A 14,900-nucleotide genomic window follows, 5' to 3' on the forward strand; every position below is an offset into this window, starting at 1 on the left:
TCGGCAAAATATCCATTTTGACTATACTCATCTTGCCAAACCATGACAGAGATTTCAATGAGTATCTCAGCAGGTCTTCTAGGGTCTTCCTCTGCAATGGTAAATAATTGCGCGGATATAGTAGGCGTAAATGAGTCGGGAATCAGGATCCGTAACCCTAAGTAGTTAAGGCTCTGAGTCTGCCAGTGAAAAGAGAAATTGCTTTGTACAAGGAGCACATCAGTTGCAGGGAGCGATATTTTAAACATTTCACTTTTGAGAATAATCTTGAAGTTGCTGAGATAGCCAAACTGCTTAAATTTGCTAAGAATAGATGCGAGGGCTTGAGAGCATGAGTATGAGGGCATGAGACCTACAGGAGGAGATCATCCGCATAAAGTGCCAGCTTATGCTGGCAATCCCCGCAACATATTCCAAAAATGTCCTTCTCAGCGCATTGGCTAGATGTTCCATTACCAAGACGTACAGCAGGGGTGATAGAGGGCACCCTTGTCGAGTCCCATTTCTAATATTAAAAGAGAGTGCTAGGATACCATTAGCTCGGACTCTGGCTGTGGGATTGGTGTAAAGGGCACAAACCCTATCCACAAAGCTAGGCCCTAAGCCTATTTGTTTCAGAGAAACTATCATAAATCTCCAATGCACCCTATGAAATGCTTTTTCAGTAGGAGACACAGAGGAACCTGATGACTACGTGCCCTGGAAATAAAATTAATAGTACGTATAGTGTTATCCCTAGTCTCTCTGCTTGGCACAAAGCCTACTTGATCTCTGTGGATAACATCCAGAAGCACTTTGCTGAGGCAATTTGCTAACAGTTTAGAATACATTTGATGTCACAATTAATTATGGGTTGATAATTATTGCAGATGGTCACATCTTTGTTAGGTTTCGGGATCACGACTATATGTGCCTCTACCGCTTGTTTACGAAAAGGGCAGGAAGGGGTGATGCTATTAAATACCTTCAAGAGGAAAGGTACTAGGAGGTCTCGAAATTTCTTTAAAAAAGGTGCAGTAAACCCATCTGGACCCGGTCTCTTTGATCTCCATCTCCGAGAATGCCTACTCCATTGTAGAGCTCACCTCTTCAGAAATTGAGGGCAGTGCCTTTTCTTCTTCACATGTTTTGATGCGGTTGTCTAAGTCTTAAGTCTGCATATCAGCCAATTGGCCCCTAATGTTATATAGTGATTCGTAATATGATTTAAAGACCTCAGCTATTTTGGGTGGCTGGTAAACTGATATGCCCCTCGTATCTTTAATAGTGGGAATGTAACTTGCTTGTTGGCGAGCATGTATGAGTCTCGTTAGGGCTTTCCCAGGTTTGTTGGAGTTTTCAAACAGGTAACTGCGAAACCTTTTGGCATTTCTAGATTTGGTGAGAACCTTCTGAAGGTGATCTCAGGCCAGGGTAAGCTCAGTGAGGAGCCCTGAATCCAGTGATTGTTTATGTGAATACTCTAATGCAGTTACCTGGGGAAATAACTGTTGTACTTTGGTGGCCTGCTCCCTCTTGAGTCTAGCTCCATTTTGGATAAATACCCCTCGTAAGACACATTTTAGTGCTTCCCATTGCAGAGGAAGAGCCGAAAGATCCAATGAGTGATCCGTTATGAAACCCTCAATGGCTGACTGCAGATCACGCAGACATACACTGTCACAAAAGAGAGCCTCATTTAGGCGCCAAGTCCACTGCCTAGCCACTAGTCCCAGTAATTCCAAAGACAGGAATATTGGGGAGTGGTCAGACCAGATGGAGGTCTCTATATGCATGTTGGGTGGAAGGTCAATGCATGGTGAAAGATCAGGAACAGATACAGTCTACTGCAAGATTGATGGGCTGGGGAAAAATAGGTGTAGTTCCTGTCCTTAGGGTGCAGGATGCACCATATACTGTATCTACCAGTTGCATAGAGTGTAATGCTTGTTTTGCTTGAGAAATTGCAGAGTGAGGACCATTGATTTGCCCATGGAGGAATCCAACAAGGGCTCCAAGTTCATGTTGAAGTCACCCCCTAGCAAAATGACCACTTCAGCGAAGGCGTCTAATTTTGACAAGATACCTGTTAGCGCTTTACTTTGTCTTAAGTTCGGTAAGTATAGGTTCCCGAGGGTGTACGTTCTCTCATGGATCCTCAGCTTCAGAAAAAGGAACATGGGTCTGCCTGGGTATCTAAAAAAGTCAGAGATTTATGCAAAACAACATAGACCTCTTTCGACTTAGAGTCAGAATTGGTACTGTGAGGCCAGTAGGAGTAATGTTTAGAGTATGTACCCGGGATATGGCCTTGCTTAAAATGTGTTTACTGTAGCAAAATAATCTGCACCCTCTCTCTGTGCATGCCGTATAAAACCTTAGAGCGTTTTTCAGGAACATTAAACCCTCTTACATTTAGTGAAGCGATTCTGACACCAGGTGAAACCATAGTCACAAATGGGAGGGTGAGTGTAACGGTCGCATACACACACACAGGGGGGAGGGAAGTGACCACTGCGCTCCACCCTTACCCCTGGCTCTGCCTACTTGCCTCGCGAGTCCTAATGACAGGGGACAACTGGACGGCAATCCCTAACTTGGAATAAGTGCAGGGATGACAGACAGACAAACAACAGGATGTGAACGGACCGAGTCAATACCAGGAAAGCTACAAAGTACAAATGGAGCAAGCAGAGAATTGTCAGGAGAAGCTGGGGTCATAAATACCAGGAGAGACGTGAAGTACCAAAGGAGTCAGCAGAGGAACGTCAGGAGGAGGCTGGGGTCAGAATACCAGGATAGCAGCAAAGTACACAAGGAGCAGGCAGAGGATCGTCAGGAATTCAGCAGGAGGTAAGTACGCCAGGAAAGACCAAATCACAGGTGGAACCTAAATTAACAGGCATCCTGTGGCCAGCAGGCTGCCTGTATTTATAGTGGGGAGTGAGGATCGTGTGACGTGGCCAGCGTCACATGACCGACAGACCAACCAGTCGAGCACCGAGTGATCAGCTCGGCGCTCAAGGCAGACTAGGAGCAGGGAGCCACCCAGCTATTAAAGCCGCCCTGGGAATGAGGTCAAACACAGATCCTCATTCCCAAAGCTAAGCAACAGGTCTGCGGGTAATGGGGGACCGAGTGCACCTTCGGAACCCTGTTACAGTGAGGTAGGGTATGAAGGGGTCGGTCAGGAAAGTTAAGGATTGAAACAAAGAATGAAGTAAAGGATATAGAAAAGAGCTCAAGAGTCCACTTATGTATCCCTAAATAATGTTAAAATGCAAAGTAAGAGAGAAGAAAAATAAAAAATAAAAAAATAAATGTGGTGACAAGGTGATGTCACTGGTACTGTGCAGTTTCTAACCTTCGCAGGAAAAACCACAAAACAAGCAAATAAAAAAATAAGAGTAAGAACCCCTCTGTGGAGAGGGGTGCACCGTCTGTAACTGGGTAGAGATGAGTTCCTAAATAGGATACGGACTTCCAACGACAGAGCAAAGGAGCCTCCCCTAGACTGAGAAACTGGTAACAAAACAGATAACTAACAAGCAGGATATCATCCCCCCGTGACCAAAGTGGCGATAAGGCAATAATGTAAAAATATGTATTGCTTTGGTATCCTTGAGAGCTGAAGGTAATGGACTAGCCAGAGGACCAAGAAAAGAGAAAGAAGAAAAAAAAAAAGAAAGCAAACATGTAGCTTAGCTTTAAAGCAGGCATCCTCAAACTGCGGCCCTCCAGCTGTTGCAAAACTACAACTCCCAGCATGCCCGAACAGCCTACAGGTATCAGCCTACAGCAGGGCATTGTGGGAGTTGTAGTTTTACGACAGCTGGAGGGCCACAGTTTGAGGATGCCTACTTTAAAGGATAGGAGCCCTCTTAAAGATAAACATACAGGGCTAGATTTATTATGAGCTCAAGTCAGAATAATGGAGTGAAAAAGTCGCAAATTTTTGCGCAATCGCTAAAACTGCGCAAAAATTTGTGACTTTTTTTCGCTCTGCACTATGCTTGCCAGTTTTCTGAAAGTGGCCGTGTTTTCTTATGTAAATTAATCTCTAGACAGATTTACTATTGCGACTATTTAAAAAGTTGCAAAAAAGTCGCAAAGAAATGCGCAATTTCACTCCAGTGAGGACCATGCTTATCTTATGAGACTTTTTAATAGAACATGCAACTTTTTTATAAAGACGTGCGACTTTTGTAAAGTTGCTTACTGACGGATAAACTGCTACCGTCAAACCACATTTATCACAGTCTTAAAGGGCCGATCATAAATCTGACTTGGCTAAAACTGACTTTAGCCATATGTGAAAGTGGAGTGAGCTGTCAGAGTAATGATAAATCTGGCCCACAGTGTCTCTGCTTAATAGGCAGAGCACTGTCCGTGCTGTCTAGAAAACCCAAAACATATGCTCTCCCTGAATTCTTGCAACAGTTTCAGGTGTGTTGGTAAGCGCTACTGTGTCGCTGGACGTTGCCCCTAGATCTCCGACAGCGCTTATGCAGAGAGTTCGGCAAAACCAGCCGAACTGCCGGCTGTCAGTCACAGCGATGGGGCAGGGAAGGGGGCGTGGTTATCTTTACTTGAAGCAAAGAGGCCGCTGCCCCCTTGACTTCAATTATGACTAGAGAAGCGCGCTGGCAGGGAATAAAAGAACGTTTTCTGAGCTTTAGCTGCATCGGCCTTCAGGAAGAAAATTATCGTCGGTAAAAAGGTGCTGGCTACAGTCAGGTACTGCTGGCTGCTTGGGATTGTTTTTGGAGGTGACCGGTTCCCTTTAAGGAGTGGTGTATACTGCAAGTGGAGATATAATCATAATAACATTTTAAATAAAGCAATATGAGTATATAATAATTTATATACATACTGTGGCCAGCCCTCAAAGGTGGAGATGGTAAAAAGAGACATCATTCCAGAGAGTACATTATCAAAATGGAAATCGCTGTGCATCCAAATTCTTGGCTTCAGCTGCAGCTGAGTAGGGTCTCCATCTTTAACATCAATAAAATAGCCCCTAATGATAAAAAAGCCATTGTAAAAACATACTGGTAGATTTAATGGTATAGGGAGGATTTCTTCCTATGAGATGGAAAAAACAGGCAGTAAGAGATCAATAGAGCACTGATCATACCTGCAGTCTTCTTGTGTAATCTTTGTGCTATCAGTGCAGCTGTAAAATTTTCCCTAAAGGTAAACAAGCAGAACATAGTCAAGAACTTTATTGTCAAAGTCAATGTATCAACAAAAAAAATTACTTTATTTAAATCAGGTTTTTAATATAATCTGACAGGGATTTACTTATATAGCTTTAGTCCATATGCAGAAGATAGTCCATATCTTGATCATAATGGCAGATAACTCTATAACTTTCATACAGTATTACACAAGAGCCTTGTGCTGAAGCTACAAATGCAGAGACCAGGGGACAATATTTGCACATGGGTAAAGAATTGGTTACGGGACATTGTAAATGGTACATACTTAAAATGGGCTAAAGGCAGCAGATGGTATAACAAGGATCTGTCTTAATCAATGATCTTGTGAATGGGATTGAGAGTAAGGTGTCAGCTTTTGCTGATGATACAAAACAGTGTAGGATACACATCCTGATTTTTAAATGTTACAGAAAGACCTAGATAAGCTGACAGCATGGGCAAGAAGATAGCAGATTATTTTTTAAATTATTATCTTTATTTCAAATGAAGGTATTTAACAAGTTCCAGAAAACATCTAAAGAAAGAAAAAAAATCATTTAAAATACATTTTAATGTTCATAAATGTAGGTTAATGCATCTGGACCACAGTAATTGTACAGCTGAATGCACATAAAATTGAATAAAACTGGGGAAAACAGCGCAAGAAAAGGACTTGATTATTCTGGTTAGGCTACTTTTCAAGCTATGAAATACCCTACCCAAAGAGACAGTAATGATAAATACTATGTCAACATTTATCTTATATTTATTGTTGATTAAAAGTTAAGCTTTAACAAGGTCACCCATTTTGTCGTTATATATTCTGTTTACAGGGACAGGGTTGCCCAACATTTATCATTATTGACCCATTAACTTAGGGTTTTGTTTTCACTAATGTGAAAGTAGCCTTAACTCCTTAAGGACACAGCCTTATTTCACCTTAAGGACCAGGCAATTTTTTGCAAATCTGACCAGTGTCACTATAAGTGGTGATAACTTTAAAACGCTTTTACTTATCCAGGCCATTCTGAGAATGTTTTTTCGTCACATATTGTACTTCATGACACTGGTAAAATGGAGTAAAAAAATAAATCAATCATTTTTATTTATAAAAAAATACCAAATTTGCCAAAAATGTGGAAAAACTTCCAAATTTCCAAGTTTCAATTTCTCTACTTCTATAATACATAGTAATACCTACAAAAATAGTTATTACTTTACATTCCCCATATGTCTACTTCATGTTAGGATCATTTTGGGAATGACATTTTATTCTTGGGTGACGTTGAAAGTCTTAGAAATTTAGAAGCAAATCTTGAAATTTCTCCGAAATTTTCAAAAACCAACTTTTTAAGGTCCAGTTCAGGTCTGAAGTCACTTTGTGAGGCTTACATAATAGAAACCACCCAAAAATCACCCCATTCTAGAAACTACACCCCTCAAGGGATTCAAAACTGATTTTTACAACCGTCATTAACCCTTTAGGTGTTCCACAAGAATGAATGGAAAATAGAGATACAATTTCAAAATGTAACTTTTTAGGCAGATTTTCCATTTTAATATTTTTTTTTCCAGTTACAAAGCAAGGGTTAACAGCTAAACAAAACTCAATATTTATGGCCCTGATTCTGTAGTTTACAGAAACACCCCATATGTGGTTGTAAACTGATGTATGGGCACACATTAGAGCGCAGAAGGAAAGGAATGCCATACGGTTTTTGGAAGGCAGATTTTGCTGGACAGTTTTTTTTTACACCATGTCCCATTTGAAGCCCCCTGATGCACCCCTAGAATAGAAACTCCAAAAAAGTGACCTCATCTAAGAAACTACACCCCTCAAGATATTCAAAACTGATTTTACAAACGTCGTTAACCCTTTAGGTGTTCCACAAGAATAAATGGAAAATAGAGATATAATTTCAAAATGTCACTTTTTTGGCAGATTTTCCATTTTAATATTTTTTTCCAGTTACAAAGCAAAGGTTAACAGCCAAACAAAACTCAATATTCATGGCCCTGATTCTGTAGTTTACAGAAACACCCCATATGTGGTCGTAAACTGCTGTCCGGGCACACGGCAGGGCACAGATGGAAAGGAATGCCATACGGTTTTTGGAAGGCAGATTTTGCTGGACTGTTTTTTTGACACCATGTCCCATTTGAAGCCCCCCTGATGCACCCCTAGAGTAGAAACTCCAAAAAAGTGACCCCATTTTAGAAACTACGGGATAGGGTGGAAGTTTTATTTGTACTAGTTTAGGGTGGTTTTTGGTTGCTCTATATTACACTTTTTGTGAGGCAAGGTAACAAGAAATAGCTGTTTTGGCATGTTTTTTTTTTTACAACATTCATCTGACAGGTTAGATCATGTGGTATTTTTATAGAGCAGGTTGTAACGGACGCGGCGATACCTAATAAGTATACAATTTTTTTATTTATGTAAGTTTTACACAAAATCATGTTTTAGTGTTTTTATAGTCTGAGAGCTATAGTTTATTCAGTTTTTGGGCGATTCTCTTGGGTAGGGTATGATTTTTGCGGGATGAGATGACAGTTTGATTGGCACTATTTTGGGGTGCGTATGACTTTTTGATCGCTTGATATTACACTTTTTGTGATGTATGGTGACAAAAAATGGCTTTTTTACACAGTTTTTAAATTTTTTTAAATTTTTACGGTGTTCACCTGAGGGGTTAGTTCATGTGATATTTTTATAGAGCAGGTTATTATGGACGTGGCGATTAGAGATGTCGCGAACATAAAATTTTCCGTTCGCGAGTGGCGAACGCAAATTTCTGCAAATGTTCGTGAACGGGCGAACCGGGTAAACCGCCATAGACTTCAATAGGCAGGCGAATTTTAAAACCCACAGGGACTCTTTCTAGCCACAGTAGTGATGGAAAAGTTGTTTCAAGGGGACTAACACCTGGACTGTGGCATGCCGGAGGGGGATCCATGGCAAAACTCCCATGGAAAATTACATAGTTGACGCAGAGTTGGATTTTAATCCATAAAGGGCATAAATCACCTAACAATCCAATTTTTTTTTGAACAACGTGGTTTAAAACATCCAGTGTGTGTATACGATCAGGTATGATGTTGTATCGATCAGGTAGTGTAAGGGTTACGCCCACTTCACAGACATTGACAAACCAAACTACCCTTTTAATGCACCGCAAACAGTCCATTTGCCCAACCGCAAACTTCCCATTTGCACAAGGTTGGATACCAAGCTAGCCATGACCCGTTGATGTCATTGAAGGTTTCTTCCTCCACCCAGCCACGTACAACACCAAGGGTCCCCGAAAGGTGAATTTAATAGATTTTTCGAACGGGGAGATGGTTAAAAAAACGCTGGCTCCCTCCCCTTTGTTTGAATCAACACCACGGTCACTGCGTCTGCGCCGTGCAATTTACTGTCACACCCGATATGAGTGGTATTTTCTGTAGTTCTCTCTTCTCATCAGTTTAATCCCTTATACGTCCCCAATCTGGGGTCCATTTATTAAATAAATTTTTCAAACGGGGAGATGGTTAAAAAAATGCTGGCTCCCTCCCCTTTGTTTGTATCCACGCGACGGTCACTGCGTCTGCGCTGTGCAATTTACTGTCACACCCGTGAGTGGTATTTTCTGTAGTACTATTCTCATCAGTTTAATCCCTGTTATGTCCCCAATGTGGGGTCCATTTATTAAATAGATTTTTCGAACGTGGAGATCGTTAAAAAAACGCTGGCTCCCTCCCCTTTGTTTGAATCCACGCCACGGTCACTGCGTCTGCACTGTGCAATTTACTGTCACACCCGTGAGTGGTATTTTCTGTAGTACTATTCTCATCAGGTTAATCCCTGTATGGTCCCAAATCTGGGATCCATTTATTAAATAAATTTTTCGAACGGGGAGATAAAAACGCTGGCTCCCTCCCCTTTGTTTGAATCCACGCCACGGTCACTGCGTCTGTGCCGTGCAATTTACTCTCACACCCGATATGAGTGCTATTTTCTGTAGTACTATTCTCATCAGTTTAATCCCTGTTACGTCCCCAATCTGGGCTCCATTTATTAAATTGATTTTTCGAACGAGGAGATGGTTAAAAAAATGCAGGCTCCCTCCCCTTTGTTTGAATCCACGCCACGGTCACTGCGTCTGCGCCGTGCAATTTACTGTCACCCCCGATATGAGTGGTATTTTCTGTAGTACTATTCTCATCAGTTTAATCCTTGTTACGTCCCATATCATGGTGGGATTGCCTTTTGTGAAAGAAAAAATAGAGGTCGGGTACTCCCAAGTTGGGGCACTGCGCGTGCACGGAGCAATGTGCTGTGACACCCTATATGAGTGGGGTCTTAACTAGTACTATTCCTATCAGTTTAATCCCTGTTACGTCCGGTATCCGGGGACGTGTGTCGAAATGATTAACCATTGTCGAATTAACGAACCATTACAACATCCTGGAATAATTTAGTTCTGAACTTTGTACTTGCTTTGTATTGGAATTGATGGGGATTTTTTAAATTGTCTGCATTATTTCTAATAAACTATTAAGAAACTTTATTATGTTTTTTTTATTTTATGTATTAAAAACCCACCCATACAACTTAAAAAATAAAAATAAATAATTTAAGTTTATTCTATGAAAAATTATCCAGCCGATCGCTTTTGGTCTGATCATAATGAAGCAACGGCCTTATCATCTGGGCTGTGGCAACATTGCCAACACACTCATAGAGGTGATGATCGCTTCATTGTGATACGCAAGCCCCTTCACCACAACAAGGTAACGATCACAAAGGGGAATTGACACTTGTATGTGCCTTTTTTTTTTGGTTTTGTTCTTGCAGCCACAGTGCAGCACCAGAGGCCAGAAAAATTAGGCATGTACACATGCCTAAAAAATAATGTTATTGTTGCAGCCGCTGTTGTAGCAGCGGCCAGAAAAATTGATGTTTTCAAGGCAGAAATGTGACTAAAACATTGCGGCTTGAACCCTAGTTGGTGGCGGAGAATTCATGAAAGTCATCCGGTATGCAGACATTAAATACAGCAGCGTGGGGACCATTTTGATGCCAAGGCATGTCATCAGGCCTTTTGTTAGTCAAACGTATCCCCCACTGTCAGTCCCTTCGGGAACCATGCCTCATTCATCTTAATGAAGGTGAGGTAATCAGCCAACAAATTGCTTCCATTGTCACACACCACTTTGCCGATCTCCAGTTGGTGCGGGGTCAGCCACTGATCCACCTGTGCGTTCAGGGCGGACAGGAGTGCTGGTCCGGTGTGGCTCTCTGCTTTCAGGCATGTCAACCCCAAGACAGCGTGACACTGTCGTATCCGGGATGTGGAATAGCCCCTGGGGAGCTGGGGGGATTCAGTTGATGTGCAGCCAGACGCCGCAGCAGAAGAGGACTCAGCCGAGGAGGTTATTGAAGAGGATGGAGTAGGAGGAGTAGAGGAGGTGGCAGTAGGCCTGCCTGCAAGTCGTGGCGGTGTCACCAACTCCGCTGCAGAGCCACGCATTCCATGCTTGGCAGCCGTCAGCAGGTTAACCCAATGCGCAGTGTAGGTGATATACCTGCCCTGACCGTGCTTTGCAGACCAGGTATCAGTGGTCAGATGGACCATTGCCCCAACACTGTATGCCAGAGATGCCATGACTTCGTTTTCAATCACTGAGTAGAGGTTTGGGATTGCCTTTTTTGAAAAAATAATTCATCCGGGTACCTTCCACTGTGGTGTCCCAATAGAAACAAATTTTTTGAAGGCCTCAGACTCCACCAGCTGGTATGGTAAAAGCTGGCGGGCTAAGAGTTCCGTCAAGCCAGCTGTCAGACGCCGGGCAAGGGGGTGACTCTGCGACATTGGCTTCCTACGCTCAAACATTTCCTTTACAGACACCTGACTGTGGGCAGATGAGATGGAACTGCTGAAGGTGAGAGGCGGAGTGGCGGGTGGTTGAGAGGGGGCAAGGAGGACAGCAGTGGTTGACGTGGCTGAAGATGCTGGACCAGTAGGAGAATGGTGGCTTTGAGCTTGTGTGCTGCTTCTACTTGTCATCATGTGTTGATCCCATAGGCATTTGTGATGTGCGATCATGTGCCTTCGCCAAGCAGTTGTACCTAGGTGGGTGTTGGATTTCCCACGACTCTGTTTCTTTTGGCACAGGTTGCAAATGGCATTGCTGTTGTCAGAGGCAGACACACAAAAAAAATGCCACACTGCTGAGCTTTGCAATGACGGCATTTTGGTGGTGGCAACAGCATGTGTTGATTGGCGTGCTGTCTGGCTGACCCCAGGTGCCGATACATGCTGTCTGACTATGCCACTAGCTCCTTGCGACGACCTCCCCCTGCTTCCAACTCGTCTCCTCCTTCTCTCTGTCTCCCCTTCTGAACTTTCCTCCACTTCTTCTTCTCTTCGAGCAGGCACCCACGTGGCATCCACGGACACATCGTCATCATCAACCACTTCACTTGTATCTGACACCTCAGCAAAGGAAGCAGCAGCGGGTACAACATCATCATCATCACACTGTACGTCCATGTGTGTAATGCTGCCTGACTGAGACATATCCCTGTTATCTCCATCCTCTGGCAATAATGGTTGCGCATCACTAATTTCATCCAACTGATGTGTAAATAACTCCTCTGAGGGATCAAGTGAAGTGGCTGTGGTGGTAGTGGCGGGCGGGAGAGTAGTAACTTGAGAGCAGGTGACCAAAGCTGAGCTGGAGGAGGATGGTGCGTCAAGGTTCTTAGGGAAGATTGGGTGTCCTGTGTAAGCCAGTCAACAATTTTCTCATAATTTTTTGGGTTCAGGGAACGTGGCCTCTGAACACTGGGCATTATTCCAGGGCCAGTGGAAATCACAGCACCACGACCACGACGGCCCCTGCGGCATGGCCTGCCTCTGCCTATCATTTTTTATTAGATAAGTGTTACTATGCGTGCAAGGTACTGTGCCACCCTATATAAGTGGTGGGAAGTGGGCACAGAACAGTCTGTGTGGGCCTGACACACACTGGCTTGCAACTGTGATTATATCACAGAAAAAGATTAAATAGAATTTTTTTTTCTGAAAGGTATTTGAGTGAGTGACACCCTGTAACGGTATGAGTGGAGGCCTAGCCAGTGGCCACAATACAGTCTGTGTGGGCCTGACACACACTGGCTTGCAACTGTGATTATATCACAGAAAAAGATTAAATATAATTTTTTTTATCTGAAAGGTATTTGAGTGAGTGACACCCTGTAACGGTATGAGTGGAGGCCTAGCCAGTGGCCACAATACAGTCTGTGTGGGCCTGACACACACTGGCTTGCAACTGTGATTATATCACAGAAAAAGATTAAATATAATTATTTTTTATCTGCGAGGTATTTGTGAGTGAGTGACACCCTGTAACGGTAAAAGTGGAGGCCTAGCCACTAGCCAGTGGCCACAATACAGTCTGTGTGGGCCTGACACACACGGGCTTGCAAATGTGATTATATCACAGAAAAATATTAAATAGAATTTTTTTTATCTGCGAGGTATTTGTGAGTGAGTGACACCCTGTAACGGTATAAGTGGAGGCCTAGCCACTAGCCAGTGGCCACAATACAGTCTGTGTGGGCCTGACACACACGGGCTTGCAACTGTGATTATATCACAGAAAAATATTAAATATAATTTTTTTATCTGAAAGGTATTTGAGTGAGTGACACCCTGTAACGGTATGAGTGGAGGCCTAGCCAGTGGCCACAATACAGTCTGTGTGGGCCTGACACACACTGGCTTGCAACTGTGATTATATGACAGAAAAAGATTAAATAGAATTTTTTTTTATCTGCGAGGTATTTGTGAGTGAGTGACACCCTGTAACGGTATGAGTGGAGGCCTAGCCACTAGCCAGTGGCCACAATACAGTCTGTGTGGGCCTGACACACACGGGCTTGCAAATGTGATTATATCATAGAAAAATATTAAATAGAATTTTTTTTTATCTGAAAGGTATTTGAGTGAGTGACATCCTGTAACGGTATGAGTGGAGGCCTAGCCAGTGGCCACAATACAGTCTGTGTGGGCCTGACACACACTGGCTTGCAACTGTGATTATATCACAGAAAAATATTAAATTGAATTTTTTTTTATCTGCAAGGTATTTGTGAGTGAGTGACACCCTGTAACGGTATAAGTGAAGGCCTAGCCAGTGGCCACAATACAGTCTGTGTGGGCCTGACACACACTGGCTTGCAACTGTGATTATATCACAGAAAAAGATTAAATAGAATTTTTTTTTATCTGCAAGGTATTTTCTGTCACACCCTTTATGAATGGTGTGCACACAGTACTGTCTGTGACTGAGCCTGCAGCCTCTCACACACGGGCAGGCAACTGCAATATACAGGGTGGGCCATTTATATGGATACACCTTAATAAAATGGGAATGGTTGGTGATATTAACTTCCTGTTTGTGGCACATTAGTATATGTGAGGGGGGAAACTTTTCAAGATGGGTGGTGACCATGGCGGCTATTTTGAAGTCGGCCATTTTGAATCCAACTTTTGTTTTTTCAATAAGAAGAGGGTCATGTGACACATCAAACTTATTGGGAATTTTACAAGAAAAACAATGGTGTGCTTGGTTTTAACGTAACTTTATTCTTTCATGAGTTATTTACAAGTTTCTGACCACTTATAAAATGTGTTCAAAGTGCTGCCCATTGTGTTGGATTGTCAATGCAACCCTCTTCTCCCACGCTTCACACACTGATAGCAACACCGCAGGAGAAATGCTAGCATAGGCTTCCAGTATCCGTAGTTTCAGGTGCTGCACATCTCATATCTTCACAGCATAGACAATTGCCTTCAGATGACCCCAAAGATAAAAGTCTAAGGGGGTCAGATCGGGAGACCTTGGGGGCCATTCAACTGGCTCACGACGACCAATCCACTTTCCAGGAAACTGTTCATCTAGGAATGCTCTGACCTGACACCCATAATGTGATGGTGCACCACCATATTATGGGTGTCAGGTCCGAGCATTCCTAGATGAACAGTTTCCTGGAAAGTGGATTGGTCATCGTGGGCCAGTTGAATGGCCCCCAAGGTTTCCCGATCTGACCCCCTTAGACTTTTATCTTTGGGGTCATCTGAAGGCAATTGTCTATGCTGTGAAGATATGAGATGTGCAGCACCTGAAACTACGGATACTGGAAGCCTGTGCTAGCATTTCTCCTGCAGTGTTGCTATCAGTGTGTGAAGAGTGGGAGAAGAGGGTTGCATTGACAATCCAACACAATGGGCAGCACATTGAACACATTTTATAAGTGGTCAGAAACTTGTAAATAACTCATGAAAGAATAAAGTTACGTTAAAACTAAGCACACCATTGTTTTTCTTGTGAAATGCCCAATAAGTTTGATGTGTCACTTGACGCTCTTCCTATTGAAAAAACAAAAGTTGGATTCAAAATGGCTGACTTCAAAATGGCCACCATGGTCACCACCCATCTTGAAAAGTTTCCCCCCTCACATATACTAATGTGCCACAAACAGGAAGTTAATATCACTAACCATTCCCATTTTATTAAGGTGTATCCATATAAATGGCCCACCCTGTATATATATATATATAAAAATAAAAAAAAAGCAGACTGATGTACCAGCCCTGAAAAGTGCTTTTTGGGGTGCTGTCAGGACGCTGTCCTTACAGCAGATGAGTCTGTGGACACAGAACACTG

General features: G+C 42.8%; 1 protein-coding gene across 1 annotated transcript in view; it reads right to left on the reverse strand.

Moving 5' to 3' along the window:
* The window catches only part of CACNA1S (calcium voltage-gated channel subunit alpha1 S), a 1,092,054-nt gene that overhangs the window by 533,684 nt on the left and 543,470 nt on the right, over positions 1-14,900 (reverse strand). The window contains 2 exon segments of the mRNA XM_040424151.1: positions 4,853-4,999; positions 5,117-5,169. Of these exon segments, the coding sequence (XP_040280085.1) occupies positions 4,853-4,999; positions 5,117-5,169 (200 nt within the window).

Source organism: Bufo bufo, chromosome 3, assembly GCF_905171765.1.
Source record: "Bufo bufo chromosome 3, aBufBuf1.1, whole genome shotgun sequence".
Taxonomy (NCBI): domain Eukaryota; kingdom Metazoa; phylum Chordata; class Amphibia; order Anura; family Bufonidae; genus Bufo; species Bufo bufo.